Raw genomic sequence first — 18,014 nt, 5'->3', positions numbered from 1 at the left:
CCCAGCTACTCCAGAGGCTGAGGCAGAAGAATCGCTTGAACCTTGAGGTGTAGGTTGCAGTGAGACAAGATGGCACCATTGCACTCCAGCCTGGGCAACAGGGAGATTCTCTCTCTCAATTTTTTTTAAAAAAAGGATACCACAGGAAAATCTGGTATTTAAAGAAATGAAGGCCATAAAAATAGTAGTAATATAAGTAAATATATTGAAAAATTTACTTAGTATCGAAATCTTTTTTTTTCTTTTTACCAGAAACAATATTATTTAACGATAAAAGAGTCAATTTACCAGGAAGATATGACAATTATAAGAGAGTAATAGAAAACAACATAACAATAGTAGGAGATTTCAATATCCCACTACACACACACACACACACACACACACACACACACTCACATATACATTAAGTTCTGGGATACATGTGCAGAACGTGCAGGTTTGTTACATAGGTATACTCGTGCAATGGTGGTTTGCTGTGGCCATCAACCCCTCATCTACATTAGGTATTTCTCCTAATGCTATCCCTCGCCTAGACCCCCACCCCATGACAGGCCCCAGTGGGTGATGTTCCCCTCCCGGTGTCCATGTGTTCTCATTGTTCAACTCCCACTTATGAGTGAGAACATGCAGTGTTTGGTTTTCTGTTCCTGTGATAGTTTGCTGGGAATGATGGTTTCCAGCTTCATCCATGTCCCTGCAAAGGACATGAAGTCATCCTTTTTTATGGCTGCATAGTATTCTATGGTGTATATGTGCCACATTTTCTTTATCCAGTCTCTCATTGATGGGCATTTGGGTTGGTTCCAAGTCTTTGCTATTGTGAACAGTGCTGCAATAAACATACGTGTGCATGTGTCTTTATAGTAGAATAATTTATAATCCTTTGAGTATATACCTAGTAATGGTATTTCTGGGTCAAATGGTATTTCTGGGCAGATCCTTGAGGATTTGCCACAGTGTCTTCCACAGTGGTTGAACACAACAGTTGAATGAGTGAGTTTACACTCCCAACAGTGTGAAAGCATTCCTATTTCTCCACAGCCTTGAAACATCTGTTGTTTCCTGACTTTTTAATAATCATCATTATAACTGGTGTGAGATGGTATCTCATTGTGGTTTTGATTTGCATTTCTCTAATGACCAGTGATGATGAGCTTTTTTTTTCATGTGTCTGTTGGTTGCATAAATGTCTTCTTTTGAGAAGTGTCTGTTCATATCCTTTGCCCACTTTTTGTTTGCTTTTTCTTGAAAATTTGTTTAAGGTCCTTGTAGATTCTAGATATTAGACCTTTGTCAGACAGATAGATTGCAAAAATTTTCTCCCATTCTGTAGGTTGCCAAACAGACACTTTTCAAAAGAAGACATACAAGTGGCAAACAAGCATATGAAAAAATGCTCAACATCACTAATCATTAGAGAAATGCAAATCAAAACCACAATGAGATACCATCTCACACCAGTCAAATGGCTACTATTAAAAAATCAAAACAAACAAATAATCAACAACAACAACAACAACAAAAACAGATGCTGGCAAAGTTGTAGGGAAAAGGGAACACTTTCCTGATGGGAATGTAAATTAGTTCAGCCACTGTGGAAAGCAGTTTGGTGATTTCTTGAATAACTTAAAATAGAACTACCATTCAACCCAACAATGCCATTACTCGGTATATACCCAGAGGAATATAAATCACTCTACCATAAAGATACGTGCATGATTATGTTCATTGCAGCACTATTCACAACAGCAAAGGCATGGAATCAACCTAAATGCCCATCAATAGCAGGAAATATGGTATATATACACCATGGAATACTATACAACCATGAAAAAGACCAAGATAATGTCTTTTGTAGCAACATAGATGGAGCTAGTGGCTATTATCCTATCTTAACACAGGAACAGAAAATCAAATACTGTATGTTCTCACTTATACGTTGGAGCTAAATATTGAGTACACAAGGATAGAACTAATAGAACAACAGATACTGTGGCCTATTGAAGAGTTGAGGGTAAGAGAAGGGTGAGTATAAAACAAACTGCCTATCAGGTACTATACTTATTACCTGGGTGATGAAATAATCTGTACACCAAACCCTCGTGACATGCAATTTACCTATATAATAAACCTGCACATATACCCCTGAAACTAAAAGTTACACACACACACACACACACACACACACACACACACACATACACACACACACACAGAATCATCAGTAACTCAAATATTACAGGTAAGAAGTCTTAGGTTGCCACACCTGTTAAAAAAACTCCAGCAAGCTGAGCTTAAGGCAGAAAATAAGAAATCCATGAAAGGGTAGGGAAAGAACAAGCTATAATTATCAATTTATGTCTGGGGCAGGATTAGGAGCTACAGTAGCTATGTTTTCTGCTAATTATTTGCTTCTTTTGCTCTTCCTCTTTCAACTTTCTTACATGAATAATCATGACAGGAGCTATTCTTTTATGTATCAAGTAGAAATGTGAACTACTTGATATCATGCTGCTATGATAAAGTTCTTAATGGAACTTTATGTGTTCCCTGTATTAGGAATATGAATTAATCACTGAAAGAAGAAGGGGATGCTGAGGGAAAAAGGGGTGTACTTCACCAGTTGACCTTTCCAGATCTACCTTCTATCCTTTTTAGCTTGCTATGTGCTTCAGAATGTTTGATGTCTTTTATGAATTATACCAAAAGGCTCATTGTTCCCTGGCTTATAATTGGAATACAATAGCAGGGGATCGGAAGGTGGGTGGAAAATGGGCTTCCTTGCCTTCATATAGCCTAAGTCCACAGTTCCTATCTTGTGCCCTTAGTATATCACTACCCTCTCCAGGTTCTAGTTCCCTCCTCTTGGTCATTCAGGCTTAGTATTAGTTACAACTTCTCACTCTTGCCATATGTCATTATTCTTGGAATATTTCACTATTTCTTGCTGGTTTCCACAACTCCTGTATTCATCTTTATGAAGATGTATCCTGATAAATATGATCCTTATGTTTCTAAAAGAGTGTGAGAAGGACAGCAGAGCTCATATATTCTGCTTCATTGTACCCATGCTCTTCATTAACCATGTTAAGCACACATATAGGTACACATGCTAACACACATGTAGCAACTAGCTCATAGTAAGTGATTCAGTAATACCTGTTAATTTATTGATCATTTGATGATGCAGAGAGATTCAGAAGTACCAAAAGATAAAGGACTTGGAGTAAGATCGGAAATAGACAGGTGATAATACACAGCATTATTAAAAAGTTAGATTTTACAAGGCTTATAAAATGTGTGGGTTTATCAGGGGATTTCTTAACCCTTAGGTGTCAAAGGACCAACCAGAAGGAAGTGTATCTCCTTCTGATTGCTGCATGAATTATTGTCCTTCTCCTTCTATGAAAGAAACGCGGGATAAAGGATAGAGGGTGTGTCTATGGATAAGGCCCAAGAATAAGAATCTTACTATTTATTTATTAATTTTTATTTTACAATTGACATGACAATTATACATAGTTTGGGAATACAGTGTGATGTTTCAATGCATGGAAACATTGTATAGTAATCAAATCAGGGTAATTACCATATCCATCACTTTAAGTCTTACCATATTTTAGTTTCACAAAAAAGAGGGCTACCTAGCAAGACTTCTTTAATAATATAATTTTATTTTATCCAATATATCAAAATATTATTTTATTGTCACACCATCCATATAAAATTATTAATGACATGGTTTATATTCTATTTTCATATTGGTGTGAAAATTTGAGATCTAATGTGCATTTTTTTTCTTCTTTTCAACTTTTATTTTAAAGGCGGGGGTATACATGCAGGTTTGTTACAGAAGTATATTGCGTGATGCTGAGATTTGGAGTACAAATGAATCCATTACCCAGGTAGTGAGTGGGTAATAGGTAGTTTTTTTAACGCTTCCCCCTCCCTCCCATAATCTAGTAGTCCCCAGTGTCTATTGTTCCCACCTTTGTCTTCATATGTACCCAACGTTTAGTTCCTACTTATGAGTGAGAACATGAAGTATTTGGTTTTCTGTTTTTGTACTAGTTCACTTAGGATAATGGTTTCAAGCCACATCTATGTTTCTGTGAATGACATGATTTCATTCTATTTCACGACTGCATAGTATTCCAAGGTATATATGTACTTTTGTTTTCAGAGCAGGAGTGAAAGTTTATTAAAAAGCTTTAGAACAGTAAGGAAGGAAAAGGAAAGGAGAAAAAAGAAGGAAAGTATAACTTGGAAGGGGGCCGAGTGGGCGACTTGAGAAACCAAGTGTGCCAATGTACAGTTTAAAAATCCAATCCACCTGGGTTGATTCCATGTCTTCCCAGCAAGTCTTTGAATTAGGAAGCCAAAAGGGTCTCTGAGCTCATTGTCAGTGTGAGATTCCAAGCCTGCATGGGAAATACCTTGTGGTTAATTTCCTCAGAGCTCCCTTCACATCCTTGTTTCTCAGGCTGTAGATGAGGGGATTAAGCATGGGAGTCACCATTGCATAGAAAACAGACACCAATTTTTCCTGCTGTTTGGAAGACTTGGGTGTCATGTAAGTGATAATTGCTGATCCATAAAAAAGTATGACCACCATGAGGTGGGAGCCACAGGTAGAAAACGCCTTGAGACTCCCCACAGTTGACTTCATCTTGACCGCAGTTACTATGATATGGCCATAGGATACCAGAATCAGAAAAACGGGTATGAGGAGAATCACAACCCCCATAAGAAAAATGGCCATCTCCGATGTGTGGGTGTCTGTGGATGCCAAGATCAATAGTGCAGGGGCTTCACAAAAGAAATGAGCAATGTTGTTACTACCTCGGTAGGGTAGCCTCAGTGTGAAGGTGGTGTCTACCACAGACACCAGAATGCCACTGGTCCATGATCCTGTTGCCAGCTGGACACACACTTTCCAGGTCATGATGCTAGGGTAATGCAGAGGATTGCAGATTGCCACATAGCGATCATAGGACATCACTGCCAGAAGGGCACACCGTGTACACCCAAAAATGAGGAAAAAGAGAAGTTGAGCTGTGCAACATGTGAATGAAATGAACTTCTTCCTGGAAAGCAGGTGCACTAGTGTCTGAGGAACTATGTTGGTAGAGAAACAGAGGTCAGCCAGAGACAAGTTGCAGAGAAAAAAAATACATGGGTGTGTGAAGTCGGGAGTCAACAGGAACAAGGGATATAAGAAGAAGATTTCCAAGCAGAGTGACCAGGTAGACACCCAAGAATAAGATCAATAGCAGCTGCTGGGTGTATGGCCCATCAGAGAGTCCCAGAAGGAGGAATTCTGTCACTTGTGTCTGATTTATCTGTCTCATAGTTTGTTGTCCTTTTCAGTAAGAAGTCACTATGTGCTAACCATAGACATGCATACCTCTAAAATTATATAATTCAGAGGTGAAGGCTTAGGAATTGCCCCAATTGCTACTGAAAATTTCAAGAACCCCCTCCATAAGAGGATCATGTTTCTTTCATTGGAACATTTTCAATGTTGTAAAACAAACTTTAAAAGATGTTGCATTCATTGTTGGTGTCATCTGGCAAGAATAGGGTAGACTTTTAAAATTATTTTTCTTACTCCGAATAACACACTTTTAACAGCACAATATTAAATACAGACTAAATTCATCTATAAAGTCATGCCATTTAATTTCTGTTTGTTCTTAACTAAAACCCCTGAGTCTTAAGTGCTCTTATCACATCTCCTCTTCCCCACTTATGATTATATAGATTTCTGTTGTATTTTACCTGAAAGGACAGACACGAGGGTATAAGAAATCAGAAAGAGCCAAAGTCCTGGTATGTTTTATTTAAGAAACTAACCTGCTTTGTAGGAGCTGGGAAACCAAAGGGTAACTCAGGTTACCTTTGGGAATCCTATCTGAAGCCTCAGCTTGAGTTCTGTTCAGTCTCAACTGTGAATGAACTTCCAATATAACAAACACACCATCAAAACAGAATTTTCATTTTAAGCCACCAGCGTGGCTAGTTTCATACTCGGCCCAAACAGCACTACTCCCCAGCTCTCTCTGCTAAAAACTATATGCATTATCTGTCCACTACCCCCCAAAATTAAAATTTCCTTTTAAAATAGTTTCCATGTCTTTTAACCTCTGTGCCTTTTATAAGACATAGCAAAGAACTTCATTCCATAAATGACCATTAATTCATTAAATAGATAGTAATTTGATCACATAGTTAAGCAGAGCTGTTTAGAAGGTTTGCCAATATCCCTAGAGAGATTTAAAATAATTTGGAAATAATAATACAATTTTGTGGAGCTGTTCCAAAAAAAAGGGAAATAAATTTACTTTAAAGTATAAAGTTTAAGATCCTATGTACGGGTTGGGCTATCAATCCTTTAACTGTCTGGTGAAAGTATCTCAGAATAATGTTTTAAATGCATCACATAAAATGTATAGGATTACCAAGGAAACCAGTTATATCAAAATATAGTTATCGAAATAATTTTAGAAAACAGATTTGTAAACAGCAATATATGTGCTTCTTTATTAATACACTAAAGTTCTGAAATGTAGTGGTGGGTCTAACAACCATCTTCATTTCAAAATAATGATGAGCTTAAATATTTGGAGATCTCTTTAACAACTGCAATACAATATAAAAATTATTATAATTACTACTGCTGACAAAGTCATGGATACTTCCAATATTGGTGTGGGTTGGTTACTTGCATTCAAATTGGAAGGAAACATCAACTTTCAGTTAGGGGAAAATAAAAATAAAAAAGTAACATTTTACTCCAAGTTGAAGAACTCCCTTGGCTTACAGGAATCCCCAGGAGTTTTCTTTAAAAAAAAAAAAAAAAAAAAAAAAAGACATAATTACACCCTACATAATCTCGTAACAGAGTCTCAGCATCTGGATTGGTCTGTGAGTCAAAGAAATGAAAGATTTCAATTCATAATTGGTCTTCAGACTAAAGTTGGAATTTGGCATTGGGAGGAAGGTCCCTTTGTACTTCCACTTAACTGTTTGGTGCTTTAGGTTTTTAGCATTGCTCCTTGCTCACTTTGTAGGCAGAAGGCCTTAAGCAAACAGTTTAGTCCAACATGTATCACCTATATGATAAAATCCAATTTATAACCCTTCCACCTTTACCTACTACTGGTTAGCCATGGACTCTACACTACTTTCCTCACTTCTTGGGATTTCTCCTACAACATCTTTTCTCCAGACAGGAATTTAGTTGTCCTGGGCCAAAGTTACCACTAACAACCAATCTGGGAAATCTGTGGCCTAATGTCGCTTCTCTTCTCCACTTTTATTTTAACACCAGAGGAAGAATCCTGAAAACAATTTCACCTTACTGTTTTACTTTACAATGTACTGATTAGTTAATTATTTAAAAGATTCTTTTTTTAACTCAAAATATACATTTTCTTTATTCTTTATGTTATTCTCCTCTTTTACACATCTAGGAAAATCTGTCAAAACAAAAACAGTCTCATATCTAATCATATAAACGTAATGGTTACACAATATTACTGTTATATCAGGTAGATGGAGGTGTGGATGTTGATTCAATTGTAAAATAAAAACCAGTACCACCAAACTCTAAAATCTTTGAAAGGATAAAAGCCTCTTACCTAATCCCTAAGAGGAACTCAATATTCCTTCTCAGTTTTGAAGATAAGTCACTTAATATTAACATTTTGTTTGTTTAATTGTATTTTAAATATACACCAAATATACATTTTTCAGAACAAAAGAAAAAAATTGATAAATTGGACATCATCAAAATGAAAAATGTTTGTGTTTCAAAAGACATCATTAAGGGTAGTGAAAAGACAACCCACAGAATGGTAGAAAAATTTTGCAAATTATATATCTGATAAGGGACTTATATTTAGAATATATAAGAAACATAACTTGGTAATAAAAAGGCCAATAATATAATTAATAACTGGGCAAAGAATCTAAATAGACATTGTTTCCAGAGGAGGTATGCAAATGGCCAGTAGGCACATGAAAATATGCTGAATGTCATTAGCCATAAAGGAAATGCAAACCCAAACCACAATAGCATACAACTTTTCACCTACTAGGATGGCTAGCAGGTTACCATATGAATCAACCATCCCACCAGTAGGTATATACCCAAGAGAACTGAAAGCATATGTTGCACACAAAAACTTATACATTAATGTTTATGGCAACATTATTCATATAGTCAGAAAGTACAGTGATCCAAAGACAAAAAGTGAAATGTCTTTGAATGTATAAAGAAAAGGTGATATATCAGCTGGGCGCGGTGGCTCATGCCTGTAATCCCAGTACATTGACAGACTGAGGCAGGTGGATCACTTAAGGTCAGGAGTTCGAGGCCAGCCTGGTCAATATGGTGAAACCCTGTCTCTACTAAAAATACAAAAATTAGCTGGGCATCATGGCGCATGCCTGTAGTCCCAACTAGTTGGGAGGCTGAGATGGGAGAATCGTTTGAACAGGGTAGGCAGAGGTTGTAGTAAGCTGAGATCACACCACTGCACTTCAGCCTGTATGACAGAGAGAGACCCCATCTCAAAAAGAATAAAGGTGATATATCCATATAAAGGATTGAGCATGGTACAACATGAATAAACCTTTAAAATGTTATGGTAAGTGAAAAAAGTAGTCACAAAGGATGACATATTGCATGATTCCATTTATATTAAATGTCAAGAACAGGCAAATCTACAGAGAAAGAAAGTAGATTGGTTGTTGCCTAGGGCTGGGGGTATAGGAGGACTGGATGATGGTGACTAAGGAATGCATGATTTCTTTTTGGAGTGATGAAAAAGTTCTAAAATTGACTGTGGTGATGGTTGCACAACTTTGTGAATATTCTAAAAGCCATTGAATTATACACTTTAAATGGTAAGTTGTGTGGTATGTCCAACATGCATCACCCAAATGTATGGTAATAGTAAATCTCTTTCCAAACACCCTCAAGCCCGCTACCCTTTCCATTAGTAACCATAGATCACAAGTTGTATACATCTTTCCAGATGTCTATTAATTCAAATATGCATGTGTGTATGTACATGAGTATGTACACTTTTGTAATTAACATATGATTTAGTGACTTAATTGTCCCAACAATCGCTATTATCTTGGAGACACTTCTTGACTGATATATATAGCTATACCTATGTCTTGCTTTATATTCCACACTATAGGTAATTGATTATAGTTGATTGCATTATATTCCACACTATAGTTAAACCAAAACTTAGTTAACTATTCTCTTATTGATGAACAATAATATTGGGGCCAATTTATGCTACCACAAACAATTATGTTATGAACATTCCTATACATATATTATTTTTCACTGCTACCAATATATCTGTAAGGTAAACAACCAACATTCAAATTGCCAGATACGAGCTTTATCCAAGACAGAAGATATAAGGGTAGGCATATCTTTACTTTTGATAGATGCTGCCAATATCTAAAAACTGTAGTGCCTAGCAGTTATAGAAGTGCCTATCTTTATTTCAAGGGAAATCAACTCATTCAATAACTGATAAATAAAACATAATTATGAACAATTACATTTCTGCTTGATGATTACTTATGACCCCACACTGAATATAGATGAATTCCACCCTCCCTTATCTATCTGCAGGCAATCTTTCCAGTCTTATCCCATACCAACTAACTTGCAAACACTGCATTTTTACACTCCACAGTTTTTTGCTCAGCATGGTCCCTCTACTCAGAGACATGCCCACTAAATCAAGGTATCATTACTTTCCTTGGGCACTCATCATACTTTGAATATTCAATCAATCTTATTTTTTGAGTACATACTGTATACCAAGCATATGCTAAAGACTGGGGATACAGATTGAAAACCCAGTTCCTAACACTAAAGAATTCCGGTGGGGGGGGGGCAAATTGTTTCATCCCCAGTGCCTAGAGTGGTTCTTGGAATATCATAGATTCAGTCAATATTGGTTTAAGTAATCTATATAATCTATCACATCAAATTAATAAAGAATTGCTTCTAAAGAGAAAAATAATGTATTATCAAAACAGCTGCTATAAAAATAAATTTTAAGAATATAAGTAATTTAAACATTGCTACCTTTTTGAATTTCCATCCATCTGATGGCAGGTACTACCTGGTTAGTTCTTAGAGGCTCCAGGATTTAGTTCAGCTCAGGATCTTTAGACTCAGTCCTCTTTCTGCCACAATATTCACTCTTAGAGTAGAATTTTATTTTTTTAGAAATTGATTACAACTGTATCAATAATGTGTCTAAATCTCAAGGAAAATTAAATGATAGACAAATAATCTTTCTCAATTTTGACAAAAGAAGATATTGAGCATAAAACTAAGCATCTTTCACAAAATTTAAAGTGATGACTACAGTCAGTGGTTAATTTAATGAAAGTGAAGCTACAGGATATCGCTATGATTTCTACCCCTTCTTCATCTGGCTTCTAACCATAACCAGATGAATTTTTTAAGATTCTGCCTAGGAACAATATACTCCAGAAACAATTCCACAAACTTTCCCTATTCCTACCCCCAATACACATGGACATAAACACACCTATACACACACTCATAAACAACTAGTGTATCTTAGATGCAGAAGTATACCTATAGCATCTTGTACTTACCTCCTTCACAGCTCTTAACAAATTATATTAAAATTATTTGTCTTTTTCTGTGACTGTAAGATAGTCAAGGGCAGAGATCACATCTGAATCAGCTTTATTCACAGAAAATAAGAGCAGTCATGGTATAAGTGTCCAACACATGTTTCTTGAACTGATTTGACCTAAGTCAAAGTAGCAAGAGAGACAGAGAGGGGAATGTAAGGAAGAGATGAGTGTGATTTATGACTTGTCAGATGCTAGGAGTTTTCACTGACCCTGGGATTATGCACTAGAAGGCAGTACCTCAATCTCTTCTGATTTTTCTTTAAAAATGTTATTCTTCCATGCAAATGTAGAGGACAAAATGTTCCTCCAGGTGACATTGAATCCCAGGTTCAAGAAACTCCTATAAGAAAATCATGTTCACGTCAACCTTTCTGTCATTTCATTTTACCTTTTTTCTAGATTTAACATAAATGTGTGAGTTCATTTCTATAAAAATAAAATATGCCACTGGATATGGAAAAGGAAGACAGGGTCACAGAAAAATGCATTATCTAACCTGATGTGAATTTTAGGAAGAGGAGACTGAGTGAACCCCTAAGGAACCAAGAGAAAACTACTAAATTTCCCTTCTGATTCCAAGATCCTTCATACTTAAATCCTCTATTCCTCATCATTCATACCTATTTACTTTCTTCCAAATCAAGTTCAACAAGGCATGAGCACACTACCCAAAGGAACAATACTGACTCCATGAAAGTTCTGCTTTTATCTGCACGAGGTGAGCGTTAGGATTCTTCTTCTCGGGTAATTTCACATTGTAATTGTGGTTTGATAAGGTAGATCCACTATGGAATAAAACCTTGTTCAATCTATTACAGGAGATTTCGCTCTATGAATCAGATTATTTGGATTAAACTAGTTGAATTTTAAAAACCAAATCTATGACAATGTTAAAACCAATTCACTCCCAATATATCTCCGGTTATCCCTTCTTTGTTCATCTCATGCCTTATCTTCTCCTCCTTCTAATAGTCTTACCAATATTTTGTCATATGATGGAGAAAAAAAGATCAGATTGGCATATGAAAGCCAATAAAGACACTCCACTAGTGATGGGAAAGTGCTTCCGGTGCACTGGTGGCAGCATGGGCATGGCACAGACAGCAGGGATTTTTTTTCATAAAGGCAAAGGGCTCAGTGGAATCTCCAAAGTTAAGAACAAGGCAGGAAGAATCCCCACATCTCCCATGTCCTTCTGCTCCATCAAAGGTTTTAACATGGACTTCATGGTATATTGTGCAACAATAGTTTAATCTAAATGAGATGAACAGCAGGGATACTAGAAGCAGTCTCTGGAGCAAGTGAAGTGCTCAGGAGAATTCTGAATCATTAGGGGGAATCTTGAGCTGTACTTCCTCTCAGAAGGTTCCCAGATGGTTAGAAGGAAGGCAGAAAATAACATGCAGTTAGCAGTCACATCTCTGTTAACAGGTCCCATCATGAATTCTTACATGTTTTCTCTTTGGGGAAGCATTGTATTGTTGCAATTAAGTATTTGGTTTCTGGAGGAAAAAATACTAGGTTGCAACTTAAGTCTACTTCATACACCTATAATTTTGAGAAAGTTCATCATTTGTAGAGTATGAATGTGACGTGACTTAGATAATGATAATTAGATGAATGTGATTAACATAATGTATTCATGTAATAAGAGCTCAATAAATACTATCTCTAACTATTATAACCAGGGCTAGGGGATGGAGATTATAAATAGGTATCTGAGTTTTGGCAGATATCATATTTTGACATTGTTCAGGAAATCTATTGTACATAAATGAATCCTAAACTGCCCAGAAAGATGAGAGGCTGAAAAACCTTCAAGTACTCTGATTAGCTTTTTAAAATTCCTCCAAAGAGTACTTGAAGCTGGGTTGGGCATGAGTGGAGGCAGTGGAGATCAGGGTCTGAAAAGAAGAGAGCCTCTGGCAGAAACCCCACTCTTTCAGCTGCAGCTCCCGAGTGACTAACCTAAGACAAAACGCCAACTGAACATGGACCAGCTCTCACAAAACATGACTGAATAGAATATTCTATCAGGTAAAGTTTGTCGATTGGATGGTTAAAAATCTTCATATCTTTACTGATTTTTCTGTCCACTCATTTTTAAAGTTACTAAGGAAAGTTCATCAAAATACATGTGTAAATTTTATATTTGGTAAACTTTTGTTATTTTATAATTTTGTATTTTAAAATAATTTTAAATTTTCAGAGAAGTTAAAATAGTACAAAGACTCTCATACCTCCCTTACTGAGATTCTCCCATTATTATTTTGTCACATTTTCTTTATCATTTGTCTGTATTTACATACATATTATTTTAAGAACATGACAGTAAGAGATTGGTGTGATGCCCAGAATATAATGAACTACTAAAAATGAATAATAAAAGTTGGAAATTTCCAGTTTTTTAAAATGGGCAGAAGACTTGAACAAGCACTTTCAATACAGGAAATAAAAATAACTAATAAGCACATGAAAAGGTACACAACATAATTAGCCCCCAGGGCACATAAACTAAAACCATAATGAAATTCCACTAATCCTAATCAAAAATGATAAAATGACTGAGGATGTGCAGCAATTTACTTTGCTTATGGGAGCATAAATTCATAGAGTCAATTTTAAAATTCCATTTGGAAGTATCTGAATACAGAGCTAAACATGCCTTCTCTATGACTCAGTAATTCCACTCCTGAACATATACCTAATATAGATGAATGTTTATATCCACCAACAATGTATACAAAGATGTTTATAACAGCTGTATTCATAATATCTTACACTGGAAACTATGCATTTATATGGGCAATAGAAAAGATAAATTTTGGTACAGTCATGCAGTGGAATACTATCAAATAGTTTAAATAAATGAACTACTGCTACAAATAACCATATAGATGAATCTCACACAGTGATGTTTTAGTAAAGAAGCCAGGCACACAAAGAAGTATACACTGTATGACTCCAGTTATTTGAAGCTCAAGAACAGGCAAAACTAACTTATATTTTTAGAATTCCAAATAATGGTTACCTTTGAGGGAGTGATGACTTAGAGTTAACTGGGAGTCTTTTGATGTGCTGTGAGTGTTCTACATTCTGATTTATGTAATAGTTACATACATTACATATGTTAACAGTTCTTGAGCTATACTTAAGACTGGTGCATATTATTTTATATAAGTAATACCTCATTAAAAAACAGAGTAAAGAGAAAAACGGAGTTAAACATTTAATTCAAGTTGCTGGGGGTTGGGGTTGGGGAAAATATAGCAGAGTAAATTCAAAGGCACAATCAGGGAAATAATAAATATAAAAGGATAAATAAACCAAATAGATAACAAAATAAAAATAATATTAACAACATCTCAAACTTGTTCTTTGTGAAGATTACTAAGTCAAAAGTCTGTCAAATCACTTTTAAAAGTGAAAATAGTGAAGTAGGGGACTCCGATGGGTTATCATTCCTCCAAAGAAATGCCAAAAAAGGAAAAGGCCATTAAAAATACTATCAGAATAAACATCTGAATTCTGGAAAACAGTCAAATGTTTATAGCAATCAACTTAGTATTTAATTAAGAAAAAGACAGCTGAAACCAAGTAGGAAAGCTTTGTGTTATAAGAAACACACAAAATAATAACAATGTTAGGGACCAAACTTATTGGCAGATCACCTGAGGTCAGGGATTCAAGACCAGCCTGGGTAACATGGTGAACCCCATCTCTACTAAAAATACAAAAATTAGCTGCTCATGGTGGCATTCACCCGTAACCCCAGCTACTTGGGAGGCTGAGGCAGGAGAATCACTTCAACCCAGGAGGCAGAGGTTGCAATGAGCTGAGATTGCACCACTGCACTTCAGCCTGGGTGACAGAGTGAGACTCTGTCTCAAAAAAATAAATAAATAAATAAAAATAAAAATAAAATGCATAATAAAAGTGAAATGAAGATTTTGTTAATTTCTCAAGTAAGACAAATCAAACTTGCCTTTCTTGCAGACTATGTGGAATAATGTTTTTCTCTTATAATACATTATTTTAGGATAAAAACAAAAGCCACCATTTTTAGTTGAAATAATTTTTAAAAGGAGAAAACACACACAAAAATAGAGTATTTAAAAATAACTACAGAGAAGATTTCATTAAGTGAAAGCCTATTACAAACAACTACATGGCAATAAATTTTAAAATACAGGAAGTAAGTAAATTCACAGAAAGATATAAAATGCAAAATAATGTACAAAATAATTGATACAACTGAATGATAACTTGAAATGACAAATATCACTGAAAATAAAACGGCAAAGACCTCCCCTAATATAGTCCAGGTCTGAGTAGTTTTATAATTGAGTTCTACCAGACTTTCATGAAACAGTTCATTACTTTCTTTATGTATTTTCCCTAAAAAGTAGGAAAAAGGAGTTAATTCTTCCTGTCTTATTTGACAAGGCACATGTAATCTTGAGTAGTACAAAACTACATAATAGTGTCAATAAGTAAAGTAAAATATAGATTCATTTTACTTATGAATAAGTACAAAAATCTTAACTAAAATTAGAGCTAATTGAATCTACACTTTTTTAAAAAAATAAAACACTATGATAAAATATGGTTTATGTCTCGGATTCAAATATATCTCAATATCAGAAACCCTACAAAGAAATTCATGAATTATACTGAAGGATGAAAGTCAGATAATAATCTAAGTGATGTAGGAAAGACATTTGCTAAAACATAAACACTCATTTATTATTATTATTATTTTGAGACGGAGTCTTGCTCTGTCACCCAGGCTGGAGTGCAGTGGCTTGATCCTGGCTCACTGCAAGCTCCGCCTCCCTGGTTCATGCCATTCGCCTGCCTCAGCCTCCCGAGTAGCTGGGACTACAGGCGCCTGTCACCACACCCGGCTAATTTTTTGTATTTTTTTAGTAGAGATGGGGTTTCGCTGTGTTAGCCAGGATGGTATCAATCTCCTGCCCTCGTGATCCAACCGCCTTGGCCTCCCAAAGTGCTGGGATTACAGGCGTGAGCCACCACGCCCGGCCTCATTTATTTTTATTCTTTGTAAATTAAGAATATAACAAAAATAGCTTATCTGGGTTGGCTATACATGAAAACCTCATAACACGTCATATTTAATAAAAAAAATTATAGGTGTGGTCTCTAAGATTAGGAGTAACAATTATACTGCTATCACCATTACTCTTTAGTATAGTACTGACATCATTAAAAACATCATGAAAAAAGAAAAAGATTTAAGAAGTGTAAGAAGAGAATAAACTATATTACATACAATCATATGATTATCGAACTAGAAGAAAGAAAAACAAAAAATATACATGAGAAAATGTTAGAAGTAATAAGAAAGATTTGTAAGTTTCCTAGATAGGAGCTCAATTAAAAAAAATAGCAAATTTCTCTACTAGCAATGACCAGTTAGAAAATATAATGTTTAAAATAGGGTACAATTCACAACAGCAACAAAAAATACAAAGTATGTAGAAACCATTTAAGAATACACAAAACCTGCAGTGTTTGGTTTTCTGTTCTTGTGTTAGTTTGCTGAGAATGATGGGTTCCAGCTTCATCCACGTCCCTGAGATCAATGAGAACACATGGACACAGGGAGGGGAACATCACACACCAGGGTCTGTTGGGGTTGGGGGGCTAGGGGAGGGATAGCATTAGAAGAAATACCTAATGTAGGTGACAGGCTGATGGGTACAGCAAACCACCATGGCACATGTACACCTATGTAACAAAACTGCACGTTCTACACATGTACCCCAGAACATATACATACATATATATATATAAAATATCAGATAAATACCCCCAAAAATATACAAAAACTCCTTGGGAAAAAATAGTTGTAGTAAAGAACATAGAAGGTAATTTGAGTAATAAAGAGATATTTCCTCTCTTGGATCAGATGATGTAATATTGTACATATATTATTTCTCCCCAAATTGACCTATTAACTTAGTGCAATATCAATTACAATTCCAGTTGGATTTTTTTAGTAGCTCAATATATTTACTTTCAATTTTATGTGGAGAAATAACAATCCACAATTAGTTACTAACAATATTAAGAAGAGTGGTGTAGGATTTTCTACCAGATACTGAAGACAAGTCATTGAGCCAAAAAATAAAAGCCAGGTGGCACTGTTGCAAAAAATAAAAGACTAATAAACAAACGGAAGAGAATGAAGACCTCATAGATAGACCCATGTGGAAATTGAATATACAATGAAGTTAAGTCCAAAAATCATCAGAGAAGGGAAAATAGTTTACTAAGTAATGTTAGTAAAGTGGGTTTACTACATAGATAAAAATAAAGCTGGACTCCTACCTAACATGATAGAAGGTAAACTCTAAATGAATTAAATATCTAAAAGTTACAAGAGAACAATGGCACAATTGAATAAAACATAGAACATCTTTCTGACTAGAGTGAGGAGCTTCTAAAGCACAAACCATAATAAAAATTTTGATAAATTTGGTTTCATAAAAATCTGGTATTTGTCTTCAATGAAGGACATCATAGACAAAACTAAAAGATGAGAGAATCGATGAGATATTTTCACTGTTTAAAACCAAAAAGAAATAAAAATCTAATATCAGGAATTCACAATAAACTTCTAAAAACCAACAAAAGAGGAAGAAATCTCCAAAAGAAAAAAAGAGCAGAGGTAATAAAAAGGGTATTTATTAAAAAGTAACTTCATTGAGCTACAAGAATATAAAGCAATACTCAAATTCATTAGTAATCAAAGGTATGCAAATTAGAGCAACAAAGACATATCTAATAGGCATGCAGATATTCAGAAGTCAAATACTGTAAAATGTTGATAAAAAAGTAGAATATAACACTCATTTACAGTTGGGAAAGATGTAGAGAAGTGCAGCCCCCCGGGAAGGAATCTGGCAATTACTTGGTCACCTTATACTTGCTTATTCTGTTATAGTCACTATTGTTAAAGATAGAACCCAAAACATTGGTTGCAGATATATGTGCACACTCCTGAAATGTTTAGTGTTCTGTTGTTTGTGTTGCGGAGGTGTTGTGTAATTTGGATATTACTTTACTCACCGGGAGAGAAGATGAATGAAAGTGTGACAGATGTATACCAAAGAAGATCCCACAGCAGTTAGAAAGAGATTACATACACACATGGAACTTGAATGATCTTTTTAAAGACAGAGGTAGGTGGAAAAGTGAGAAACAAAGAGGCATATAGCAAAATATCATTTATGTAAATTAAGAATACAGGCACAAAAATGTCATTTTTC

General features: G+C 35.3%; 1 protein-coding gene and 1 long non-coding RNA gene across 3 annotated transcripts in view; both read right to left on the bottom strand.

The window, feature by feature from the left end:
• LOC139357520 (uncharacterized) overlaps nucleotides 1-18,014 on the bottom strand; it is a 140,160-nt gene that overhangs the window by 96,856 nt on the left and 25,290 nt on the right. The window lies entirely within an intron of this gene.
• On the bottom strand, nucleotides 3,539-6,860 carry LOC112427864 (olfactory receptor family 2 subfamily D member 2). The gene is given in 2 exon segments (XM_024795039.2): nucleotides 3,539-5,173; nucleotides 5,175-6,860. Coding segments are annotated over 2 exon segments (948 nt in total). The 5' UTR covers nucleotides 5,355-6,860; the 3' UTR covers nucleotides 3,539-4,405.

The sequence above is a fragment of the Macaca nemestrina genome, chromosome 12 (assembly GCF_043159975.1).
Source record: "Macaca nemestrina isolate mMacNem1 chromosome 12, mMacNem.hap1, whole genome shotgun sequence".
In the NCBI taxonomy this organism is placed as follows: Eukaryota; Metazoa; Chordata; class Mammalia; order Primates; family Cercopithecidae; genus Macaca; species Macaca nemestrina.
Note: the sequence above shows the minus strand (reverse complement) of the source record. Positions and strands in the feature narration are given on the sequence as shown.